The 21,965-nt window shown below is 47.7% G+C and overlaps 6 protein-coding genes across 11 annotated transcripts in view; 4 read left to right on the top strand and 2 right to left on the bottom strand.

The window, feature by feature from the left end:
• Positions 1-291: 291 nt before the first annotated feature.
• LOC120950404 (epoxide hydrolase 4-like) lies at positions 292-4,381 on the top strand. Its single transcript, XM_040368397.2, has 7 exons — positions 292-509; positions 1,037-2,657; positions 2,737-2,835; positions 2,915-3,102; positions 3,187-3,319; positions 3,390-3,798; positions 3,887-4,381. The coding sequence occupies exons 2-7, from the start codon at positions 2,409-2,411 to the stop codon at positions 4,069-4,071; spliced, it is 1,263 nt and encodes a 420-aa protein (XP_040224331.2). The 5' UTR covers positions 292-509; positions 1,037-2,408; the 3' UTR covers positions 4,072-4,381.
• Positions 4,382-4,875: 494 nt separating this feature from the next.
• On the top strand, positions 4,876-5,658 carry LOC120950407 (translation machinery-associated protein 16 homolog). The gene is made up of 3 exons (XM_040368401.2): positions 4,876-4,958; positions 5,020-5,105; positions 5,184-5,658. Exons 1-3 carry the CDS (start codon positions 4,956-4,958, stop codon positions 5,635-5,637), a joined length of 543 nt encoding a protein of 180 aa, XP_040224335.2. The 5' UTR covers positions 4,876-4,955; the 3' UTR covers positions 5,638-5,658.
• A 40-nt stretch (positions 5,659-5,698) lies between these two features.
• Positions 5,699-6,906, bottom strand: LOC120950406 (abasic site processing protein HMCES). Its single transcript, XM_040368400.2, has 2 exons — positions 6,782-6,906; positions 5,699-6,709 (listed from the first exon to the last, which is right to left on the bottom strand). Exons 1-2 carry the CDS (start codon positions 6,799-6,801, stop codon positions 5,719-5,721), a joined length of 1,011 nt encoding a protein of 336 aa, XP_040224334.2. The 5' UTR covers positions 6,802-6,906; the 3' UTR covers positions 5,699-5,718.
• A 77-nt stretch (positions 6,907-6,983) lies between these two features.
• LOC120950403 (uncharacterized) lies at positions 6,984-8,947 on the top strand. Its single transcript, XM_040368396.2, has 5 exons — positions 6,984-7,106; positions 7,178-7,523; positions 7,596-7,646; positions 7,709-8,708; positions 8,788-8,947. The coding sequence occupies exons 1-5, from the start codon at positions 7,090-7,092 to the stop codon at positions 8,865-8,867; spliced, it is 1,494 nt and encodes a 497-aa protein (XP_040224330.2). The 5' UTR covers positions 6,984-7,089; the 3' UTR covers positions 8,868-8,947.
• Positions 8,948-9,124: 177 nt separating this feature from the next.
• On the bottom strand, positions 9,125-11,747 carry LOC120950405 (maternal effect protein oskar). Its single transcript, XM_040368399.2, has 4 exons — positions 11,285-11,747; positions 10,698-11,179; positions 10,517-10,613; positions 9,125-10,439 (listed from the first exon to the last, which is right to left on the bottom strand). The coding sequence occupies exons 1-4, from the start codon at positions 11,397-11,399 to the stop codon at positions 9,931-9,933; spliced, it is 1,203 nt and encodes a 400-aa protein (XP_040224333.2). The 5' UTR covers positions 11,400-11,747; the 3' UTR covers positions 9,125-9,930.
• A 909-nt stretch (positions 11,748-12,656) lies between these two features.
• The window catches only part of LOC120947776 (tight junction protein ZO-1), a 46,834-nt gene continuing 37,525 nt past the window's right edge, over positions 12,657-21,965 (top strand). For 5 of the 6 annotated variants that reach the window (XM_040363453.2, XM_040363455.2, XM_040363457.2 and 2 more), the window contains exons 1-2: positions 12,658-13,417; positions 19,105-19,162. In XM_040363453.2, the coding sequence (XP_040219387.2) occupies positions 12,970-13,417; positions 19,105-19,162 (506 nt within the window). In that variant the 5' untranslated portion in view covers positions 12,658-12,969. Of the gene's footprint in view, positions 13,418-19,104; positions 19,163-21,965 lie in introns of all 6 variants that reach the window. The other variant, XM_040363459.2, reaches the window with a different exon arrangement.

Here is a 21,965-nt window from a genome sequence, read left to right on the forward strand (position 1 = left end):
CTATCAATAAAAATCCAAAAAGGCTTACAAGAAATTTGCTATCGCTCGTACGCGTGTTTCCTTCGCTCCGCCAATTATGGTCCGTCTTATGCTTGCAAATAGAAGAAGAGAGAGGAAAAAAATGAAAGAAAGGCCACACTTAGCACCTCGGCAGAGATAAGGGACAAGATTGTTTGGGTCTTTGATTTAAACGCTTGATGGAGGAGGGGGGGGGGGGGGGGCACAGGATGGTTTTAATCACTGATTACGAAGAGGGGAGGGGTGAGTCTCGGTAGAATCTCGCTCGTGAGGAACAACACAGCTTGGGCGGCCAGTGTACGCGGTGCTGCCGAAGCGTTACGTTCGTCGAGCATGAAGCCGCTCGTGCGCCATAAGCTGTTAAATTAAATTAAACTCATAAGGGAAGCACCCGAAGCCACCTTACGCCAGCAGTTAGATGGTCTGGGGCGAACTGTTGTTACACATTTCCAAATCTCGTGTGCGGTGTGCTTCGTTCGAGTCTTCTTGTGGTAAATATTTAAACCTGCGCGTGACCTACATTTACGTACCCTTCTCTATTTGATCTATCCCTCCCGCTTCTGCTTGGTTGCGAAGGGCAACCGCCCAACAAAAAAGAAAAAAAGAAACTACGTCACCGGGCTACTCGGCGAATGACGACGAGCGGCTGGACTTTCGACCCTACCGCCGTCCGTCTGTTGCTTGGTCATCGCAAGATCAGATGGTTCGATGCGGCGCTAGCCCGGTTATGTTGCGTATGACATAATTTTGTGTTATGCTGCGCTCACCAATACAACCCAAATAGAGCGAGAAAGAGAGAGAAAGAGGGCAGAGATTCAGATTAGCGTTGATATTTTGGACCATTTTTTTTCCTGCTCTCTCTTTCTCTCATGCGCCCTTCGAACTGTGCGTGCTGTAGTTATGACGTAGTATGCGCAGCAAAGGGCCCAAAAGGGAAGAGTGTGTGTGTGTGTGTGTGTGTGTTTGGGATGTGCAATAGTGTGAGTTTTTTTTTCTTTCTTGTTTCCCTCAACGATAGCGAAAGGTGGTTGTTTTGCTTTTTGCGTTCTCGTCGACGCTGCGTTGCTTCCTTCCATCAACGTGCAACCCGCGTGTGCCCATCAACCATGGCAGCAGGAAAACGAGCATGAACGGCGGGCAGCAGGCGTCGTTGTCTATTGCTAGTCCATGCGTTCATGCGGAGCGTGAAAGGTGAAATTCAACTCTGGACGTGCAGATGTGGAACAAATACTGCCCATAAAAGCACGCGCAGCCCCGTGCAGTGAACGTGAAAATCGATGCCGCGATAAGCGTCCAGAATCTTTGCCCCGAGAATTCGTTTCCTTTCGCAGTGCGTGCGTGTGTGTTTGTGCGTCTTTGATGAAAATGAAGCCCGTTTAGTGGATGGATCGGACATTCGATGGGCACTGTTTGTTGGCCGTTATCGCGCCGTCGGTTTTCGCTCACAGTATATGCACAGAGGTTAATCGCGGGCCGCTGGAAATCATTTGGACAGTTTGGCTATATGGGCGCGTGGTGTTGTTGCGCCCGCGTGCTACGTGAAGCGCAGCTTCTGCGCTGACTACGGATGGGCATCGGCATCGGATGTTTCTCGTAGATGGTGTATGTGTGTGTGTGCGTGTTTGTTCCTTTCCACCGGTTAAAGTGCATTGTGTTCCAGAACGGAATCGGGCGAAAAGAGAGAAAGAGAAAAGTGAGGCAAAAAGCACAAGGGGTGTTTTTTGCGAAAGAAAAATAATACACACTGCCAACGTCATCAGCGTGTAACGCCGTGGCCAGGGAGATAGTGAGATCCACGGTCAGTAGCCATCGGTGACCCGTGTCTGGAGGGTGCAACTGAATGCAACCACTCTAACTGGGAAACCATCCCAGTCGGCCATTCTCGTACGTGAACCGGCGCAGTGAACAACTTCATTCTAAGGGGTGGCTTATCATCCCGGTGGTTCAAGTGCACATGGAATAGAGGTGAGGTGAGCAAGGTGTTAGGTCCCATTCGCTATAACAAGTGTGACGCAATCAAACGAGCCTGTGTGTGTGTGTGTGTGTGTCTGTCTAATCGACAAACCCAAACTATCATCTGCTGACCATCTACTCACCCGATGGCATCCAGTGACCGTTGGTGTCGTTGCCGGAGCAACACGTGCTAGTGTCACCGCTCGCCTGGATTTACATCGTGCGATGCCGTGCCGCGATCGCGACTGTTTTTGTGTGATTAGCGTAATCTATAATTGCGGCAAATAACCAGTCCCAGGTTCTAGCCGTGCGGGTTGCTGCGACAGCATTGAGCAAAGCAACGAAACAGGAACTACAGTGTACGACACTCTCTTACATTCTAACCGCACAGTCGGCACTGTTTAGCAGCGAGGGCATCGTTTACGTCCCGCTCAAAAATGGGCAGTCAGAAGCGCGACTACGACGTGCTGGAGATAGTGCCCAAGTGGGAGATTACCAAGATCTATCTGCGATGTCTGCTGGCCAACTTTACGATACTGCTCAAGTGGCTTTACGAGAGTGTAAAGTGCAAGGTGAACCCGACCGCGATCATGCGGCGCACCATCGAACGGACCGACTTCCCCAACAAGCCACCGATCTTCATGACCGACACCAACCTTGGCCGGCATTCGTACGTGAAGCTTGAGGTAATGTGCCCTCTCCGAGAGTTGGCACCCGGTGTGACATTGCTCTCTTTCATGTGTTTTTTTTTATATTCTTAAACAGAACACTAAGCTTCACTTCGTTGAGGCCGGTAGTCGCAGCAATCCCATCGTGCTGCTCTTGCACGGCTTTCCCGACTGTTGGTTCGGCTGGCGCTATCAGGTGGGTGTGGAATTTTGACCTCAACCTGTACGCATCCAAACAACTCCGCCACGCTAAACTAATCGCCCGCTAATTCCAGATACCGGAGCTGACACATTATTTTCACGTTATCGCACTGGATTTGAAGGGATTCAATGACTCGGACAAGCCGCACTGGCGCTTCGAGTATACGCCGAAAAAGGTGTGCGAAGATTTGCGCAAGTTCCTGATCGCGATCAGTGCCAAAAGTGTGTCCATCATTGGGCACGATCTGGGGGCAACGATTGGGTAAGGCGGAGAATTGTTTACTGGACGTTGTTTCTCAGTGTGTATGGGTTTAATGGTTTTGATATATGTTTTTTTTACCACTAGATGGCTATTTGCCCACACCAACCCGGAAATGGTGGACAAGTTTGTAAGCGTTTCGACACCCCACCCGAATCTGTTGTGGGACAATCTTCCGAAAAGTTCACCCTTCAACCGAAACTGGTTAGAATTTGTACAGGTATGAAAAACAACAATATTTTTTTTCTTATATCCACAATTAATTGACATTTTTTCTTCCCATTCTCCAGCTACCAATGTTGCCTGAGATGGAGCTAAAGCACACGGCCGACAAACTGCTGCGCCGCTGTCACTCTCACGTTACAAAGGAAAAACTCTACTTATCCGGCACGAACGGCACACTGACGAACAACCTGATGGAGGCGTATCTGTACAGCTTCTGCCAAACGGACGACTGGCGGGGTCCGCTAAACTACTATCGCAACTTTCTGTTCTACCGTGTGCGCGATGGCGAGATCCTGCAGTGCCCGTGTCTGATCATAACGGGGAACGACGATCGGTTTTACAAGCTCGAGTCGGTAGTGAAGAGCTCAGAGTTTTGCGAGAACTTCATTATAAAAATCATCGAGCAGTGTGGCCGAGCACCGCACCAGGAGATGGCGGCCGAGTTTAACAGCACGTTGCTGAAATTTTTAATAGGTAAATGATGAAAACCATGTAAAATCAACGACTGAGAGTTCCAATGGAGGTATGTAAATTTGGTTTCTATCCTTTTTTTGTCTTGCAGGTAAAAAGTTCTCACAAAAACCCACCGAAGTGCAGGCTACGCAAGCGCGAGGTCTGGTGGGTCGGATGTTTGGAGGCATTGGAACCGTTGCAAACAACACCGTAAAGCTGGGCAATAATCTACGAGAAACGTACGCGTTTGCAAATCCGCTCAGTAATGTTCCAAACTTTATGATAAAAGGATAAGTGTGTGTGTCTGTGTCGTTTTTGTGCTACTACTTCTTCACCACTTCAAACACACAAAAAGAGCAGAGGTCTCTGGAACCTGTTGCGCTCAGAATTAGTCATTAAATGGTGTGCTCCATACGCTGTACAATATTTAACATTAAATCATGTGCAAAGTGTTTCCAGCTATGACTAAGAGTATGTGTGTGAGTGTGTGAGTGTGTGCGTGTATATAAATTAAGTATCATACATTGACCTCCATTGCTCAGAAAATAACTTAATAAGTTTAATTATATCGGAACGCAAATAAAGTATCTACGTGTTTTGTAAATCTTCTTGTAAAAATGTATTTTATCAACCGCCAGCTCTCCCAAAACAATCAATAAAAACTTCTGACTGTGATTGTTCAGAACAGATAATTTAAAAAAATCTTCAGAAAAGATTGCTGCTCTTAATAGCGCAAAGAAAGATTGTCAAGTATTTGGAGGCAAAGTAAAGACATCCCATATTGTGTATGTAAAGCGGAAACCATGAAATATGCCATGCAGGATCTTTTGGTCTCCGTTGGTCATTTTATCGATATGGCTTCGGAAGACTCATCTCGTAAACCCTGACCTGAGCACAGGGATGGTGAAGATCGTGTGGGAACAAGCTAAAGAGGAAAGATTCCCCAAATACACCGTTTAGGTCTAGATAATGGCTTCCCAAAAGACGGAACTGTTGCTTTTGGAGTCCTAAAATGTTATCATTTTGTCATCCAAGCGTTCATTTAGGTATGGCATTTTCGATTATACCGACACCGTTTGACAGTTCGGTATAAAGCAGCTCAACATAAACAATAACATTGTCAAACACATGCATGTGCGACCAAATTTCTGTTGGCGCTGTTCAGTTCAGCTGTAAAGATGGTAAGAATACTCTTTTGTACTTATAATCTTATTATCGAGCTTAGTATCCTTTCCTTTTTAGCCTAAGCAAACCATTCTCAAAGAGTTAGCCAAATGCAAACATCCTAAAAGTAGGAAAACACTAGCCCTTACCCGTAAGGTCAAAAAGTAAGTACGCGGACCATACGTCCTGCCATGCCAAGAATCGCCTGCTACCAATCGACACTATTGTATCTTCTTCCGCAGAATCAACAACCGAGAGAAAACAAAACTGGGACATGCAGCAAAGGCCAATATCGTCGGTAAAAAGCTGGCATGGTTTGCGGAACGGCTGCTGGAACGGCAGAACCCGCTGATGCCGGCTGAGTATGAAGCGCTGGTGGATGAGTACCTGCAGCGGTTCGATCAAGAGCTGGAACAAATCAAGATCGTACAATCCATCGGCAAGCATCGCGCGACGCAACACGCTGCACGCGAGGCAGTGATCAAAACTACGATCGAAACGGAAAAGCTTAACTTCAACACCGGAGGCGGCATCGAGCTGCCCGATCTGTGCGATGCAGTTAACTTTAGGCTGTTTCAAGAGTGGGACGGCAGTGCGGCGAGCATACAGCATTTGAAGCTAAAGTTCATTTCGAGAAAAGCGCTCAAAACAAGTGCCGCCAAGAAGGAGGCCGAGGCAGAGAAAATGATGGAATAACACGATTCAGGTAGCAACATACATCAAAGAGTTTTATTTCTCTCGATAAATTCATAAACAAATTAAGGTAACTTATCTGCTTCATGGCACATCGGGATCCGGTTTCGGTTTCTTGTCCACCGGTTCCGTCTTCAATTCCTGCTTTACCGTACCCTCCAAAGCTGAGGGCTGTTCTTCGCCATCGTCATGCTTTCGCTTCTTAACAATCAGCCACGATTGCATCATTTTGCTTTTCGGAACGACGCCAGACTTGCCGCTTCCGTCACCCGATTTGCCCTGCTCAAGCGGTTTGTTGCATTGGTCCGATTTGTTGCGCGAGTTGTTCACCACGTTCGACACGCGGTACCACTTCAGCGCTTGGCATGGTTGCAAAAGATTGAGCGCTCGGTTCGCTGGCACACGCTTAAAATCCAACCAGTCCGCCACCTGTGCATCGGTCTCGAGAATGGCCGGCGATCGATGGTGTATGCTCGCGAACTGACCCTCCGTTTCGAACGTGATCACCGTGTAGCTGTACAGCTTGTCCCCGTTCTCGTCGTTCCACACATCGAACAGCCCGGCAATGCGGAGCAACTGCAGCTGCCCTCCCGTCTCGAGCTGCCAGGTGGATTTGTCCTCCATCTTGACCTTCTCTGCCTGCGGTGCGTGCACGTAGAAGGCGGCCCGTTCGGAGGGCTTCAGCGGTTTTACCGTTTGCCATTCGTAGAAGCCTTCGCAAAGTATGACACACCGTTGGCCCGAGGCGAGCGGTGGTCCGTACAGTTTCGAGAACGCCAAACCCTCCAGCCGGCAGTTGTTAGTGGTTAGGCCGTGCTTCCGGAAGTCACCCTTGTGCCAGCGTGGAACCATACCCCACATCATCGGCACCAGCAACCGATCGGCGGAATCGGCCGACTCATCAAAGTGCAGGGCGGAAACAAGCACTGGCGTTACGTCTGTCGGGGCTACATTAAACGAAGGGACGTACTTTTTCCCACAATTGAACTCATTTCGGTAGCGCGGTTGTTTCGGTTTGTTTTGTCCGCTTTTGTTGTACTTGCAGCAGCTTTCCAGCTCTTTCGGTTCCAGTGTCCTGGTGGGAAGATGGAAGAGCTGGGGTGTTACATACGAAGTACTAAAAACATTTAAATACAAAGAAACTTACAAACACGTGCGGCCACACATGGTTTTTCAATAATTTCATCAAACAATTCACAAAACGTGCAAACGCTTTTCCGCCTTTGGGTGTAGCGTCGCTCGTCGTCGGAATGGTGGTGCTGTTCAATTGCGCCGTTACCAAAACACACAACGCCGCCACACTGACAAGCGCAAAAATGCACGCGAGCGCGCACTGACAGGCGTTTGTTTACAAACAACTTCTTTTTCCATAGCAACGGGCCGGATCTTCTTTTCTCCGAGCATGGTCCGAAGCGCCTTCAGAACCGATCGATAATTTACAGAATTTTGTTGGAGATGCTGAAGCGAAAATGGTACGATTGTGTCATCGCATCGCTGCAGAGCTTATGTAGTGTTAAACTCATACTTTTTCGTTTCGTTTTAGGAGTAACAAACAGTACTGTGGCGATGTCGAATCGAATCCATTCGAGTTTGCCTACCGCGGGAGTGTGTTTGACCCGTACAAGAAGGACTCGAACAAAGTGCCCACGGTCGAGGAACAGTCACGCCTCAGTGCCGCAGCAGCGGACGCGGAGGACTTGATCGAGGACATTCCGCTCCCTGCCCACCGTTTGTCGGCGAAAGTGCGTCAACAGTATCTGTACTATTTGGAGCGTGTTTTGCGCAAAAACTATCATACCTGGTTATCGACTTACAGCGGCCATCCTGGCGATAATCCGTTCTCGGATGGCGAGCTGCGGCAGTGTGCAGAAACGATTGAAATGCGAGCGGTAAGGAGGGTGTGGGGGTTTCAGCACAAAAAAAATGTTTTAAATTATATCTCTTTCGTGTCTGCTTTCCAGGTTCAATCGTGTATGATTACATCGCTGTATCAAAACTTTATCCTCCAAAAGGTGAGAAAAATATCGAATATTTTATGCTTCTTTTTTTAATGTCAACCTTTTGCTTGTTTAAGATTGGAGAAATCAGAAAACAAACCACCCTCGGGCTAATTCATCAGAATCTCACCGATGTAAAGTTTCAACCGGCATACGTTAAGCGAGAACAGTGTCACGTGGGCGTGCAGACCGATTGTGGTGAAGCGTCGGAATCCTTTGCCTTCCCAAATGCAACCGTACCGATGCTCAACCTGCCCGAGATAAGCTTAGAAGAAAAGATGGAATTGTTTCACCGAAAACACTCCACCTCCGAACATTCATCATACGCCGAGAGCAGTACGAAACGTTCGGTGCAAAAGCACGAACCCATCGCACACACCACGCCAGTACAAATGTTGAACAGTGTGCCATTAACGGTAGACGGTCCCACGAACTCGATGATGGAAGGCCCACGGCCTCGCAATGATGCTATGGACGATGCGATACTCAAGGAGCTACAGGCAATGTTTGAACCCGCGGACGAGGACGAAGTAAACATATTCGAATGGAGCGAAGATCAGGCCCAGGTGAAAGCAATCATAAACGAGATCGAAAGCGTCGAACCGACCCAAGCACTAGGGCAGTATGGGAGCAGCAGGGCAACACCCGCCAGTCCAGCGCTCGATCGAAAGGCGCTACTTCCCAACCCTTCACCACGGGTCGGCCCTGGTGCACAGCAGCCGCCCGATTTGCGCTGCAGCATGTGGCCGTGTGAGTTGCACAGACAGCGGATGAGGTTGCGCAATTTGTTGGTAAAACTAGCGGAAGACAATTACCGCCGGTACGAGCGGCTGGTACAAACGCAGTTCGTCACCCTGTTCGGTGCGGACGATGGGGAGGAGCAGGACCTTGGCCCGTACAGTCCCTCGATCGAGCTGAATGAGGTGCTGGTATCGAGCTGCCGGCAGCGCATAGCCAAATGGGTGGTGCAGGCCCTGATGCGACCGCTCAACGATGGGCTGATAGGAAACAGGTTTCTATTTAAAAAGCTGGCCAAGCGGCTGGCCGATGGTATCATCTACCAGAATCAGTATCCGGGTAAGTTAGTGTCTGTGGGATGGGCTTTTTTTTAAACAATGAATTTAATTAATTTTCATTTTTTGTTTGCTTTTTTTAGATAAAAAATTCATTCGAAAATACATCGATGAGTATTTCTGCTCCCACGCACAAATCAAAAGTATTGAGGATATAACATGAACTCACGAGCATGTGCAAATTAAATCGTTCCTTTTTCGCACAATAAACGCCATCCGTTGTTGGGTGGTGCTACCCAAAAACCGCCCATAAACATTCCGCTAAATAATTCCGACAGAAGCACGCACAGGTTTTCAGTTGACTTGCACTGGGTAGTACAATTTTTATTGACACAAAACGTGCACAAACACGAGAGACACTATAAAAACACATAAACATAAAGATTGGTTACAGGTGGTGTGCGCGTACTGAAACTGACCATGATCAGGATAAATAATGTTCGCTCAAGGTTCTATCATGCGCCTGCCATGTTCCGTACCCATGGCAACGAACGTTTCGCACCGCGGGGCGGTGGGTTTTTAGCAACTGACTTACAACAGGACCGGTCGCTGGCACACGTTGCAAGTCAATGTACTAGTTACCGCACCGAAACGAAGTATGCTGGGAGTTCGAGGCTACTGGCTCTCCAAGACATCGGCCGATCTGCTGAAGAACCACCAAACTGGAACTGCCTCTGGCGTCACAGCGGTGCGGCTTGGGTACGAGCACGATCTGGGCCCAGCACAGTTGTTGCGAAGCATCAAGCCAATTCGTCTTCCGGAAGGACAAACTCTTGCTGCTTCGTGCTAGCGTGCCCGTACCACCACCACCACCCCGCGGGGGATAGACGAACAGCACACCGTACGATGCGCTTGATCCCGGGGTCAAGGTGTACAGTGTGCCGTTCTAGTGCCGCGTTGCCATACGGTGGGAACAATTGGCACCGATACCGCGTTTGTTGTTAACATTAAAAGCGATGTAACTAAGCAAACAACAAGCACAAAAATACGCGCGCGCGCGACTTATTCACAACGTAAAGGATAAGAGACGCTGGACACCAACGCGAAACAGTAACACGAATATAACAAGTTAAAAGAAAACGGTGGGAACTGGGTGCGCGTGCGGGGAGGGGAAATGGTGCGAGGCCCCGTACTGCGAGGAGGAAATCTTAACACTACGAAACACGTCCCAACCCCCACCCCATCGAAAGGGACGGATGGTACGGGGCAAATGAACGATTGAGCGGTCAGTAGTACCGCCACTCTTCGCTGGTGGTCAGCTGGGCGGCTATTTCGTTCCCCAGCACACCGAGCATGTGCTGCCGGCCGAGCTTGTTCCACAGCACGTGCGGCATGATGCTGCCGGACACCTTGCGCGGTCCGGGCTGGAAGCACTCGAACCGCACCGTACCGTCCGCGTGCACAAAGTGCTTCCACAGATCGATCGTGCGCGGACAGGTGCGGCAGATGTACTCGTTCAGCTTGAGCAGCCGCTCGGCCATCGTCGTGCGGCCGCCACTGTTGGCGATCGGTGTCAGCGTTGTCATGATCGGTTCCACGTTACGCTCGCGGAACCGGGCCACCAGCTGGTTGAAGTCATGGATCAGATCGATCATCGCGCGTCCGTGCAGCAGATCGACCGTGCCGACGTTCACCAGCACGTGGTCCGCGATGAACGGCGCCATCTCGACGCGTTTGGCAGCCTCCGAGAGCGTTAGTCCTGAGATGCATAGTCCGCTCATATCGATGTCGTGGCCTGGTGGTGTCGAAGCAGAGATGCGAAAAGTGTAAGTTGAGCGTCACATGCGTTCGTTCATTTACAGCTACACATACCTGGATCGAATGAAAATCCGAGCTCCCATTTAGCTATGGCTAGGAAAAAGTCGTCTCCCACCAGCTGATGACGATGGTACGACGGTCCGTACATCGACTGTGAGGAAGAGAAAAGGAACCAAAATACCCCACCGATCAGTACAATGCAACGTGGAATGCATTTCCGCACATGAATACTTACAAAATCAAGCTCATCCGATCGGGACTGTCTCCAACCTGCGGACCGGTGCTGGCCGCCGCTTCGACGCGTGTACGGATGTCTTCTCTCGGCGCGGGGCGCACGCCTCACACGGTAGGGCCGTGCCGGCTGTGGCTGTGGCATCATATCGCCGAAAAGGCCATCCGATTCCACGGTGCCGGGTCCGCCCATTTGCGTGCCGGCCGTCGAGTAGCAGTACTGAAAGTTGTTCACCGGCGCCCCGGTTGCACGTGGCATATAGCGTCGATAATTGCTGCCGCCGGGGCCGCCGCGCGGGGACCGCTGCGCCTGTATCATGTCGACCACGTGCTTCGTCCGGGCTGTCCGGCAGAACCACAGCATCAAACCATGTGCACCGTCGGTCGAGCACCAAACGCCCTCCATCCCGAAAAGGTAGTTTAGCAGCGCGGAATGGGTGTAAAATCGGTCCAGCAGGTGTATCCCCGTTAGCTCCCGATAGTCGTCTACGTGAACGGTAGTGAAATAGAGGACAATCACACAAACACACATTAGCACGCGGCTCAGCCAGTGCAGCACGATCCTCCGGCGCTCGATCGCGCTCGCCGTACCTATTATTTCGTCCACCGTTGCACCCGCCTTCGACCGGGTGATGATAACGCTGCGCAGCTGTACCTGCAGCTCTTCCTCGCCGTCGCAGGATGTGGTTGGTGCGAGTAAACCCATGTCGGTAAGTGTGTTTTTTTTGTTGTTTTGTTTGTTTTCTAGGCTGTTGGAGTTGAAACAGACCTCACGCACTGCACCCAGTAAAGTATCACACAGAAAATTGGTAGATAGTGTTGTAGCCCGTCAGCCTCGCCGCTGCCACGTGGCAATAGCGTGCACGGATCCTCGCACCGGGGTACTGTTCGTCGCACAAAAATGCGAAAATGGAACTCACTGCGGTGCGGGAGGATACATTTATAGACTTTCGGTTAAGGCAAGGCACACGGCGGCTACACACACCACTCGCCAAAGGCTTTCTGTGACCGGAAGGGGCACTCGTTTAGCGGGCGCTGTACTAATAGCTCTCACTCTATAGTGCTTCGCAAACATTGCAGCTTCCAAAAGGCCGTCGGTCAAGGTTTGTCGAGATGGGGGAAACACGTAGATAAAATAATTAAATAAATAGGATTTAAAAAAGCAAAGTTGTGCAAATGTAAATGCTCTAATTTTCTATATTCACTAAGTAAAACTGTAAGTTTTTTTTTAAATTAGTAGAAATAAAATAATTAGTTGTAAATAAATATAAATGGTATGACGATTACTAATAAAAGAAGAATAAAAGTCTCAATTCGAACCCAGCTTTCTTAAAAAATTGAATTGTGTTAAAAAAATGGTTTTCCTCCTCTAAGTAAATTTTGAAGAATAAATACTAAATATATATTTTGTATATATTTTTTTATTATTAACGTGTATCAACTTTTCAAAATAGAGCATTTTATCCTCCAATTTCGTTTTACACGTGCAATTACAATGAATACAACTCGTGTGTCTCTTTCTGACACTTGCAGACGCTAACGTGAGTAAAGAGTATAGAGTTATGCAGGGGTGTTCAGCTTATATTGGTAAGATGTTAGTCACAGTATAGTTAATGAAATTAAACTTCGATTACAGTGTTTTATAACCACAAACCGATGTTTTTCCATTTGTATGTTTTCCATTTCCTGATAAAAAAGGGTTTCAATAAAAACTTAACCAACTAACTAACTTTTTTCACTCGACATCGCTTCTTAACATTTCATTACTAAATCTTTAAGCTTATTCTCAAAACATTCATAAAACACATCAATTGTTATCCTTATCGATCGACGCGATATCTGAAGATTGAATAAATTTATTTCACAACGTAATCTAAACCAACAGCAAACGCGGCATAAAAACCCTGCAATCCAAACCCGAGATGCATCCTCTCCATGGACGTGCTGGACGGCGTTCGCTGCGAGAGCGCGCTCAGAGTAAATGTTCGCGTCCAGGTAGACGCAGCTGCCGTTTCTCCGTAGCGTGCTCGAAGCGTCGCGCCGCGTTTGTTGTGTCGTGCCGTCGTTTCGCGGTTTCGTGCATTAATTTAACTCGCTACCGGTCGGGGTGTTTGGTGTAGAATAAAAAACAAACCAACGTACAAAAGTGTTTTGCATACACAGGCTGGCGTGGCAATGTGGGTGACCGAGAGAAGCTAGCTTTTATCTGGTGTGCGCTACTCCTCCTGCAATACTTACGGCGGTAGTGTGTGGTACAAAAGCCTGGCCAGCAAAACATGGCCGACGAGACGGGCGAAGTGCGGTCGCTGCTGATGCGTCATCGGCTGTCGATTGTGCGTGATTTGATCGGTACGAGTTTGGTGCAGGTGTTGCTGAAGGCGGGCGTCCTCACGGTCGCCCAGGAGGAACAGCTGACCGGGGAGCCCAGCCTGGATGCGCGCTGCGATCAGCTAATCGAGCTGATTGCCCGCGACGGGTTCGAAAAGTTCAAACAGTTTTGCTACGCCATCGAGTCCGAATGCAGCCAGCTAATTTCGGACCTGATCAACGATAAACTGTCCCAGGCGGAGGAGGAACTGCAGGAGGAGCAAGTCGGTGTTGGGTACGGTGGTGGTGGTGCGAATATTAGCGCCGGTGTTCCGTTGAACATCGGCGCTGTCCACCCGGCTATCGTACAGCCAGGAGATCCAGAGCCGGTCGTAGCCTCCTTCGTCAATGCTGATGGTAAGTGTATTTTTCTTTTTGCGTGAAAGTGAGAAGAAAGTGTGCTGCTTGGCAGTACGTGCGTGCGTGTGTCTGTGCGGTTTCCGTTTCATCCGATGCCGAAAGTGTGCCAATTTTGTTGTCCGTAATGTGTAAACAGTAGTATCTGAAACAGTGTCATTAGTGAAATTTGCAGCAAGGCAGCGCGGATGGAAAATGAGTACAGCACACAGCAGGGGAAATGTTTTTTTCCGGTGAAGATAGAAAACTCCATTAAAAGCAACCACAACAACACGGCCCCAGGCTCATCATCGCGTCCACTGATGAAGAGATCTTTGCCTTCGTTGCCATGGAAACGATGCAGAGCCCCGTCGGATGGCGATGAATGGCGGCCGTACGCAACGGAGGCAGGAAATTCGGATGAATTGAAATTATCCCACAGCACAGAATGTAATTCATTTCCGACCGACCAACCGACAGAGCGGCATTGCACACACGCAGACACACACACTGCGCCGTTTGCTTATGGTCGGGCGGGGGCCGGTCGAACGGGCGCGAGGGGCTTTTTTTATTCCACATATTATTTTTCCTTTCAATTTGTCCAACCCGGCACCCGACCGAGTCGCCCGTTTCCCTTTCTTTCCCAGTTTTCTAATATGCTGAGTGGTATCGGGGGTTGGTGGCGGAGGCCGGGGAAAAAGGTCTGTGTCGGCGTCTGTCTTATGTCGCTTCGTAGATCGTGGCCACACCCCCACCACCACGGCCACTCTCTATCGTTGCCTCGGGGTGTGTGCCGCTGTTAGTTTTCAATGCTGCCATGCTCACACGGACACACACTCACAATCCAAGTCACGTGCGTGTGTCTGTGTATGTGTTAGTAACGAGCCTCTCGGATCTATTGCGTGTGAGATCGGTTCCCTTCTAGCAGCGACTTTGCCCTCTGGTGCTGGAAGGGTTTATGCTAGACGCTGAACAAAAATAAACAACTTACAGCCATCGAGCGGGTGGGAGAGAGAAACGGCAAGTAGCTACTTCTCGGGGCTACTTCTGAAAAAGCAAAAAACGCAAGAAGTTATGATGCGATTGAAAACAATCAACAATTCAGCAGCAAGTGAAGAGAGATGCGATCGTAATGCATGGATGATATGATTCCCACCGAAACCGGCGAATGAGAAACATGCCCAGGAACACTCCACTCAATAGGGTGTATGCTGAGAGCATAAACATTGATTTAGCTTCCCCAGTCTCTGGGCAGTGCAAGAAAAGCCGTGCGATCCATACTTCAAGCCGTCCCAAAACTCCACGCCTGCTTGATGATCCAGACTCGAATACTTTTGTAGTGAGGAAAGATTTTGCTTATCATCCTGTCAACAGCCCAGTTTGTTTGATCGATAGCTTCCACTGATAACACGTTGCCCGCATAGAACATCCATATCTTGAAGTCATTGCCAAAAACTCACAATTTTCCCTTGCTCTCGCACCCTACACTATGTTGCCGAACAATGTCGTAATGCCTCTTAATGATACGTCACATTTCCCCTTGTCTTGAAAAAGAATCCGACCGGTTGGAACGGAAGCAAACATTCCCATTGCCACCCGATCATTCCGGTTCCTCGACTTCCTGTTGATACCGTTTGTCGGTCCGGGCGTCATTGCCGACGATCGTCCGGAAATACCAACACCGGGCAGCAGCATACACCGTGGCTGTGAGGAGGCTAGAAGGTGACTAATTAGTCCACTTGTTGGATGCGAAGGAGCCCACCGATCGTCCCTCTGCCGTGATCTGGACACTGAGAGACACTGGAGAAGATTGGATGAGAAGAAAGGAAAAGAGTCTGCCGAGGAAGTCTGGGAGGAAGGTTTGTATAGCCTGAGAAAATTAAAGCAACAATACGATCATTTCGTTCTCGTGGTTCAGCTTGATGAAGAAGAACAAAAAAACTGGATCTGGAAGTGTCCAGCACGAATGGAAAACTATCAAGTATCCATCAGCACAGGGGATGGGGTAGGGCACACTGGTTACAGTGTTGACGATCTTAATGATCATGATCATCGAAGATCGGGCGGATCGGGAAGCACAGGAAATGAAGCACAGAAGAATGGATGAAGACGAGCAGGAACGGAGGAAGAAAGAAGACCGCCGATGCCGCGCTGTAGATGGAAAAGCATTGCTTCTTCCGCGACTTTCACGCCAGCGAGCTTGAGAGTAGTTTTTGTTTTCCAAAGAAACTTGTAACGGGGAAGATCGTTGTTGAGAGCCAACCAGAAAATGATGTAACAACACACAGTGTAACCAAGAATCCACACAAAAACCACTCGTTGTAAACCACAGCGCGCGGCACTCCGGCCTTCCGGCAATTGCCTTCAACCAACGATGTAGCCTAACGCGGCCGCGTGTCGTCTTGTGCTCCGACACCGAAGCTGTTCAAAGGTGCTTCCATAGGTGCTAAGGTGGACAAAGCCTTCGAGAATTGGATTGGTTTTAGACGGTATGGGACGGTATAATAGGGGTTATAAATAAAATGATACAAACACAAAAGCTTTATCGAAGCCAGGGCCAGGTCCCCGTAAACTAACGAAATTAGCCCAGACATTGGCTGGCCGGTTACTGTGTCCCAAACCATGCTCCTTATCGAGATCAATTAATTTTATATCATTTGAAAAAAAAAACTATTCAAAACTCAATTACTCCACCGGACGGTCGGGACTGGTCTGTGGTGAGTTTGGCACGTTTTAATTCGCTGCGGTACGGCGTTGCGGTGTAATGTTTCGATTAGCTCAGCACAAGCGACACCGGGCGGGGTGAGCACAACACCACCGGGCCTGGAGTCACACAAAAGTTGTGGCCAACAACTCGCCAACAATTTGTTCTGCTTCGTATAGCATGGCACGACAATTTCAACCACCGAAAAAGTGCTCAAGTGTGTGTGTCTGAGTTCGTGTGTGTGTCTGAGTTCGTGTGTGTGTGTGTGTACTTTTTTCCCCAAACGATCCTCTTCCACCCTCATTCAGTATGCAAACAACGAACTCTTCTGCCCGTGAGACGATTGGCAAACTCCATTGGAGCATGACTCTGATGGATGAGCAATTCATTTCATGCGTGGAGTTTACTTGGGATGTGGAAGGAACGTAGGGTAGAAACGGTGACAGTACCCGCGGGTTTTATGGACCTGAGAAGTGCAGCGGAGATAAATTGTCTCCTGGCGGATTTGAAACGAAACACGCACACGCCGCGTGCCGTTCAGGGCATGTGGGGAACAGATTTTGTGACCAAGGTAGCTTGATTTTTTCATCGAACAAACAACCCATCCAATCCGTAAAGGGTTAGCCTGGTTGGGGGAGTGTTTGTATGCATAGATAAATGATGAAAATGTAAGACCAGTAATCGGGACACACCTTCATTTTGTCGATGGGCATCAATCGATAATGAAGTGCATTGTTAGAGCTGTGTTGGCTGCGGTGGCAACCCCCTTTTTGCTTTCGACGTTCCCCTTTTGGCGAGCGTTCGCGATGGCAGCACCGGTTGTCCCGAGTTGTCCTCAAAAGGCAGAAGAATGAAGTAATAAATTTACGAGCCCGTTGTGATGTGCCGGTAATCGACCATTCGTTCGGAATGCTGATTACACGGACCCCCGGCCGAATTGTTGCCGTAGGTTAATCGAACTGTTTTGTCAACTATACCTACATATGTTTCGTTGCAATGTTGACATACTGGGCGGAAGTGGCAAATGTTTCTCTCTTTCTCTCGCTCTCTCACTCTCTATTTTAGCATTTATTGCACAGCATAAGCACATTTTGTTAAAAACACGTTGTTTGGGTTATATAGAATTGTAGCCATAAACGGGGTTTGTGCTGACAATTTTGCTGTGCTTTTTGTGGCAAGTTGGATGATTGTGGTGAGGTTTAGACTGTTTACAAACAAGGGCACCACCCTCCAACAGTTTACTGTAGAGAGGTTAACATGTACGCATTCGTACGCATTATTGGTATGTGCTTTGTGATTATACCGATATATTTGTAGTATTTTAAAAAAAGCCATTGCTAGTCTTTGCAACATCAATCGTTAGAAAATCATTCGAGCAGTCAAAAAGACTACAGTACAAATTTGGGTTAGAGAGAATTCAAGGCATAGATTTCGCTTTAGATAGAATCAAATTCGCTTTTTATGCAGTTTCCTATTAGAACGACAATTTTCGCTACCATTCACTTGTCTGTTAGATTTTACTATCGTTTTCTATCCAAATCTTTTTTATAGCGCTGAAACCGATTACAATGTCATAAATCCAGCTGTCTTTAACATTAACGTTCGGTGGCTCTTTGTCGTTTTAGCGAAGAATTATGAGCGTTAATTTACAATAGATTATAAATAAAAGGTTGCTTTATTATTTTTTGCACCATTTCAAAGCATAATTGAACAAAGAAGAACCTCAACCCCCCAGCTTACTAATTTTCCCTTCTGGTTATGCTGCTAAATTATGTTCTTACACTGTTCTCGGTGCCACCTATCTGCGCCACTGCACACACCGGTGTGCAGACAGATCTGTTGGCCATTTCCGTCGACCTGTCTCGAACGCGGCAACCGAAACCCAAGCGTCATTTAGAATTTCACCGCAGAAACCCAGCCCAAATGACTGCAACGGAAGGTGTTCCATTTTTAATTAAGCGAAGCTCGCACTCATTAAACCCAAACCACGAGAATGGCACACAGTTCAACCTCCCCCCGCCCATTGTCCGCGGTCCAAGTTCTCCAGACCAATTTCATCTTTCCTCACTGAGCGTGGACAAACACTCGCTCGCCCGCCAGCACTCCAAGAGCCGGCCTTTTGCCCCGACGGTTTGCACAAATCGACCGATCTTGACCGGGGTCGCCGCCACGCGGTGCGGTTGTTGATGCGGATCTTCCGGTTTTCCCAACGGTCGCCCATTATTTTCCGCTTATCGAGCAAGCACAATTGGAAATTTATTATTCGGTTCGTTCTCGCTGGTGGGGGGATGGAGGCATCCCTGGCGCTCCGCCGCTGTAGACTAACCTTTCCAACTGGCTCGGACCGAGAAGCCTCCGGTTTAGAATGACACGGCTAGGTTAAGCTGTGAAGGTAGAAATGTATACAAGAAGCTAAACCTCCTTTCGTATTGTTTCAACCCAAGAAGAGGAGTACTTCGTCAGGGTTGGTGTACCCAAGAAGGAGAAGTAGAGAGACTAGAAGCAATACTAACTGCCGTGTTATTAGAGCTCTCGGCAAGCTATGCTCCACTGTGCAGCGTGTGTGTGTGTGTGAGTTAGGCAAGATACACACCTGACCGACACCACCGTGCCGCGTCAAGGCCAGTTTGGAGAAGAAACACCTCTTACCCGCGATCCTTTCTCTCCTCACGCTTGTTGCTATGCTCGGGTTTTGCTCAACTCATGTTCCTCCGATGCAACTTAAACCAAATTCGCAGCTGGTTTGTGGTCATATTTCCTTGCGAACTCTTTTCTGCCTCGCTCTCTCACTCCCCTGGTAAAAGGCTCCGCCGGTAATAGAAGGGGGCCTGCCTTATTGCATCAAGGTTCCACGTTCCAGCAAACGAACCGTGTCGAGTGAGCCCGCGTGGTGATGTCAACGTTATTACCACCCAACTACCACTGTCAAAAGAACGATTTCAATATATATTTCAATTTTGCTCTATTGATGGTTTTCTTTTCTTTCTTTTTTTCTGAATTTCAGGGACAAATATAGCTATGTCTGGAGTCACGCACGATGATTCGTCACTCAAGAATGGCAGGTAAGGTGCTGCTGAAAAAGCAAAAACGATTTTTTCTCCTATCAGCGTTCCTTCATTCTACTCCAAAAACGCACGAAACATCGAACCACAGGGAGTGTGTTTATTTGTGTGTGTGGCCCAGGCCCACCTGTTGTACGGAAGAAGTAGCAAGCAGCATAATAAAAAGAAAGGACGATCGTGCGTTTTGACCGGAACAAACTTTAGCATAATTTTGGGCATTATTGTGTGGAGCAGGAAACATCGACAAGGAGACAGGAACGAGATCAATACATGCACACACGCGTTGCTTATTACGGTCGTGGAAAGGTGACCTTCTACCATCTGGTGCATCTGCACATGGCCACGAAACTCCGTTCGTGTTTTTTTTTACCAAGGTGTACGCTTTAACAACTTCTCGCTTTGCCCAATGTTGGATTTTTTTTCTCTTGTTTTTGTACGCTGCAACTGTCACTGCAATTTGATATCATCAAGGAGCATCAATTGCTGGCTAGTTCCTCTGCAGCCATGTGCCCGTGGTGTAGGTCATTTAACCCGAGCACATCTGAGTTCAGGCAGGGTTGAAATTGATGTGTTTTTTTCGTTATGTACAGAGCCCTTTTAAATTAGTTCCCGTCGGACGGTGTGTCAACATTGGAACGTGTGTGGGGAGGGTAGCCTTTTCTTAAGAGTCCGGTTAATGTAGGTTAATGAAGCACGTGTAAACATGCGATATGGTGCCACAGGACAACGTATGAACAGGGAGCTCGTTTTTCAGCTGATTACACCTGTGCCAGGCGTGTGTGGCATAAAGTTGGTGTGTGGAACAGCCTGTGTTCTAGAAAAGGCTGCAGAACAGGACACCACATACACACACACATAGAGACGTATCAAGTGCTTGTGATGCGCTGTGATGCATTAAATATTTAAACCACCCTGTCATCGTTACCTTTGACTTTTGTTACCCAGTGTAGAAATAGAAGGATAGTGTGACTTTACCCACAAACAAACCTAACCAGTGAAGGATTAGAAACACCGGCATTAGGCCCCCCGATCGAGGACGGGGCGAGTGTTTCCCACGGTGGAGCCAACGATGCAGTTCCCTCGGTCAACGGTTTTTGATGCAAGCCTTGGTGGTGGATTAAAGGGTAGAGAAAGAGCGAGAGAGCATTAAGCAGTGGTGGTGAGGTAAGAAGCAAAACGATGCGATTTAGCCTTTGGTGGTTACCCGCCCGACCTCGCCCGGTCGGTGGAAAGACGGGGCACATTATGGAAGAAACACGGGGAGATAGACGGGCGCCCGCGTTAACTCTTTCACACTCCGTAAATAAACTTTAATCGGCTGCAGTTTAATGACTTTTTTCCGTGTTCCGGTCGGGTGGCCGGAAGCAGCACTTGTTTGTGTGTGTGTGTGTTGCTTCTACCATCAATGTATGGGCCCTTTTTTGTTGGTATAAAATTTGTCGCTATTCGTTCGTTTTGTGGTTTGTTGATCGTTTGCTCTCACAAATGGACTTGATTTGGGTTCTTTTCAATGAAACATGCAGCATTGGTCAACCTTCCCCAAAAGTGGGACACTGCTTGTGATGTAATGTGTGGCCTATTCAGAGCCAAATACATTTGATCGCAGCAAATCAACGGTTTCGGTTCTATGTAGAATTGAAGAACTCTGTTTACTTTACCAGATCGTTTAGCACAATCACCATCTCCGTATGGCTTTGTTTGTGTTTACTTCAACAAAACGTTGTATGATTTACGAGCTTCTAGAAATAAATAACAAAAAGATACTGCCAATATGCTTTAAAGTGCTCATGCCGAGCAACATAAATAAAGGACGAAAGTTACATTGAAACACAATATTGCAGGGTATTATTGCGCACTTGCGTTTATTAAATGATCGTGGGATAAAGTGAGAGCATAAAATGATCACAGTTGATGAGTTTGTATTAAAAATGTTTTTTTTTTAAATATTTTAATGTAATCAATCAAAAGCAAGTAAGAGAGAGGAGGATCTTGTATCCACTTGCCTTTAAGAAGACATGAAAGTAAAAGACTTTTAATTAATTGATTCCATTTTATTGGCATTTACCGTTGTTAGCTCTAGGACGAGTGTCCGTTTTAAGTTCGTAGGCTGAAATTTCAGCCTGTCAGCTGTTTGCATTGTATAGCAGTTTTCGAGCAGCTATCTAAGTGTGTATAATATACAGGTGGGCTTGTCCCAAGGTGTATGAATTTAGAAGGTTGATTTTTATCGCTTATTCTTCTGAATGAAGGTTATTAAGAGTGTTTTGAGTATTAGTCAAGCATCCAGAAAGCTTGTTTGAACAAGAGTTTTCACCCATCCTGTCAAAAAGTGATATTCAAATTTGTTTATAAAAACATGATTCTTCTTTGATTCTAGATTCTATCACCAGATCTCTTTAATGCTCATTGGGATAAATGTTAACACCACCTTTTTGCCATTTTTTTAGCAGGTAATCGAATCTTATTCTAGCTTTGAGGCTAGAATAATCTAGACTGAAAATTGCAGGCTAGTTTTGTGTGTGGTTGGAGTGTTTACATGATTTCAGCCTCCAACTGTCAAACTCCATACAAAAAACTGACTAGAATCGTGAAGGGCCCCAGTGTTAGCTTACTATTTAGGCCTGATTTCATGCCTCACACTCGCTCTACTGACTCACAAGATCGCGAACCGCATTGCTATTGCATTGGTAGGATCAAAGAGCGAAATGAGTTAAATTTATTAATTACCTTCCATTTACCGGTCACTCACTACTGGCCACTTGGTTCAAAGTGTCACCAGGCAAGCGAGCACATTAGTTTGTGT

Source organism: Anopheles coluzzii, chromosome 2, assembly GCF_943734685.1.
Source record: "Anopheles coluzzii chromosome 2, AcolN3, whole genome shotgun sequence".
NCBI lineage: Eukaryota > Metazoa > Arthropoda > Insecta > Diptera > Culicidae > Anopheles > Anopheles coluzzii.

What these genes read in the sequence shown, in the direction of transcription:
- LOC120950404 (XM_040368397.2), top strand. Translation starts at nt 2,409, where the DNA reads ATGGGCAGTCAGAAGCGCGACTACGACGTGCTGGAGATAGTGCCCAAG. An exon ending in ATTCGTACGTGAAGCTTGAG is followed by an intron (nt 2,658 to 2,736) that starts GTAATGTGCCCT and finishes ATTCTTAAACAG; the next exon opens with AACACTAAGCTTCACTTCGT. An exon ending in GGTTCGGCTGGCGCTATCAG is followed by an intron (nt 2,836 to 2,914) that starts GTGGGTGTGGAA and finishes CGCTAATTCCAG; the next exon opens with ATACCGGAGCTGACACATTA.
- LOC120950407 (XM_040368401.2), top strand. An exon ending in CTTACCCGTAAGGTCAAAAA is followed by an intron (nt 5,106 to 5,183) that starts GTAAGTACGCGG and finishes CTTCTTCCGCAG; the next exon opens with AATCAACAACCGAGAGAAAA.
- LOC120950403 (XM_040368396.2), top strand. An exon ending in AAACGATTGAAATGCGAGCG is followed by an intron (nt 7,524 to 7,595) that starts GTAAGGAGGGTG and finishes TCTGCTTTCCAG; the next exon opens with GTTCAATCGTGTATGATTAC. An exon ending in CTACCAGAATCAGTATCCGG is followed by an intron (nt 8,709 to 8,787) that starts GTAAGTTAGTGT and finishes TGCTTTTTTTAG; the next exon opens with ATAAAAAATTCATTCGAAAA.
- LOC120950406 (XM_040368400.2), bottom strand. Translation starts at nt 6,801, where the DNA reads ATGTGTGGCCGCACGTGTTT. An exon ending in ATGTGTGGCCGCACGTGTTT is followed by an intron (nt 6,710 to 6,781) that starts GTAAGTTTCTTT and finishes TCTTCCCACCAG; the next exon opens with GACACTGGAACCGAAAGAGC.
- LOC120950405 (XM_040368399.2), bottom strand. Translation starts at nt 11,399, where the DNA reads ATGGGTTTACTCGCACCAACCACATCCTGCGACGGCGAGGAAGAGCTG. An exon ending in AACGGTGGACGAAATAATAG is followed by an intron (nt 11,180 to 11,284) that starts GTACGGCGAGCG and finishes CCGTTCACGTAG; the next exon opens with ACGACTATCGGGAGCTAACG. An exon ending in CGGATTTTCATTCGATCCAG is followed by an intron (nt 10,440 to 10,516) that starts GTATGTGTAGCT and finishes CGACACCACCAG; the next exon opens with GCCACGACATCGATATGAGC.